The sequence below is a fragment of the Myotis brandtii genome, unplaced genomic scaffold (assembly GCF_000412655.1).
Source record: "Myotis brandtii unplaced genomic scaffold, ASM41265v1 scaffold139, whole genome shotgun sequence".
NCBI lineage: Eukaryota > Metazoa > Chordata > Mammalia > Chiroptera > Vespertilionidae > Myotis > Myotis brandtii.
This window is the reverse complement of record NW_005354965.1, coordinates 1,863,177-1,864,278: the sequence shown is the minus strand read 5'-3', so window position 1 is coordinate 1,864,278 and position 1,102 is coordinate 1,863,177. Positions and strand designations below refer to the sequence as shown.

At 62.5% G+C, this 1,102-nt stretch overlaps 1 protein-coding gene across 1 annotated transcript in view; it reads left to right on the top strand.

The window, feature by feature from the left end:
* The first annotated feature begins 641 nt into the window (after positions 1-641).
* The window catches only part of LOC106725150, a 3,723-nt gene continuing 3,262 nt past the window's right edge, over positions 642-1,102 (top strand). Inside the window, exon 1 of the mRNA XM_014535201.1 lies at positions 642-1,099. Within this exon, the coding sequence (XP_014390687.1) occupies positions 796-1,099 (304 nt within the window). The 5' untranslated portion in view covers positions 642-795. The remainder of the gene's footprint in view (positions 1,100-1,102) is intronic.

Sequence of the window (1,102 nt, the reverse complement as noted above, 5' to 3'; positions counted from 1 at the left end):
GGAATCGAACCCGAGACCCTTCAGTCTGCAGGCCGACGCTCTATCCACTGAGCCACACTGGCCAGGGCTGAATGGCTTCTTTTCATGCTGTCACCGCTGACTTCTCTGCACTGGTGGACAGGACGTGGGCGACGTGGCCCAGGGCCCGTTGCTCCCGAGTGATCCCCTTCCCTCGCGGGGCAGGGACGGCCCTTTGTCACCCACAGACCCCAGCGCTGCCTCCGGGGGCGTCAGCTCGGGCCCATTGGTCTCCGTCTGAGCCCAGCCTCCCACGGCTCCAGCTGCTGTGTGTTTCGGGGAGGCTGTTTAGGGAGCGTTGGGCCGGGCCCTCCAGCGCCCTGCACACCCTCTGCACCGCCCAGGGAGCCGCCGTGGGCTGTGGGCAGGCACAAGGCTCATTCTCCCGAAAAAGGCGAACTGCTGTCCTGCCTGGCTGGCCTGATGTTCCGGGGAGGCCGATTCCCACCCAGCACGGTTTCCCCACCTTCTTTCCAGTTAGCCTCGACAGCTCACTTTTCCATGTGCCGTCTGTCTAGCTCCCAAAGCAATTCTCCGGGCATTCTCATTGCGATGGTGCTACTTGTGCAGGTTACTTCAGGGACGGTTGGCATCTTTATGATGTTTCGTCTCCTGTCCCACAGCTTGGGGTTCTGAACTCTTTGATCTTGAAAACCGCGTGGACGTGTTGTCAGGCTCCTGCCCATTGAGCAGGAGGCTCCCACGCAGTCCCGGGCTTCCCGCCGACAAGACGACCTCCCGGCACTGGCCTGGTGGCCAGGCAGCCCCCGGCCCTGGATGCTGGTCTCACCTGGGTCTCTCTGTCTGGACTCGGCGGAGGGGAGGAACAGTAGCAGCCCCCCCAGGGCCCTGCGGCTCCCGGACGGCACCAGCGCCGCCTGGTACATCCTCACCATCTTCGGCATCTACGCGGTGGTCTTCCTCTTCCGCTTGGCCAGCAACATCCTCAGGAAGAACGACAAGTCCCTGGAAGACATTTATTACCTCAACTTGACCTCCGAACTCAAAAAGAAAGGGCTCCCGAGCAGGGCAGCCAAGTGCTCCACGCTGACCATCAGCAACACAGCCGCCCTGCAGTCCTGCC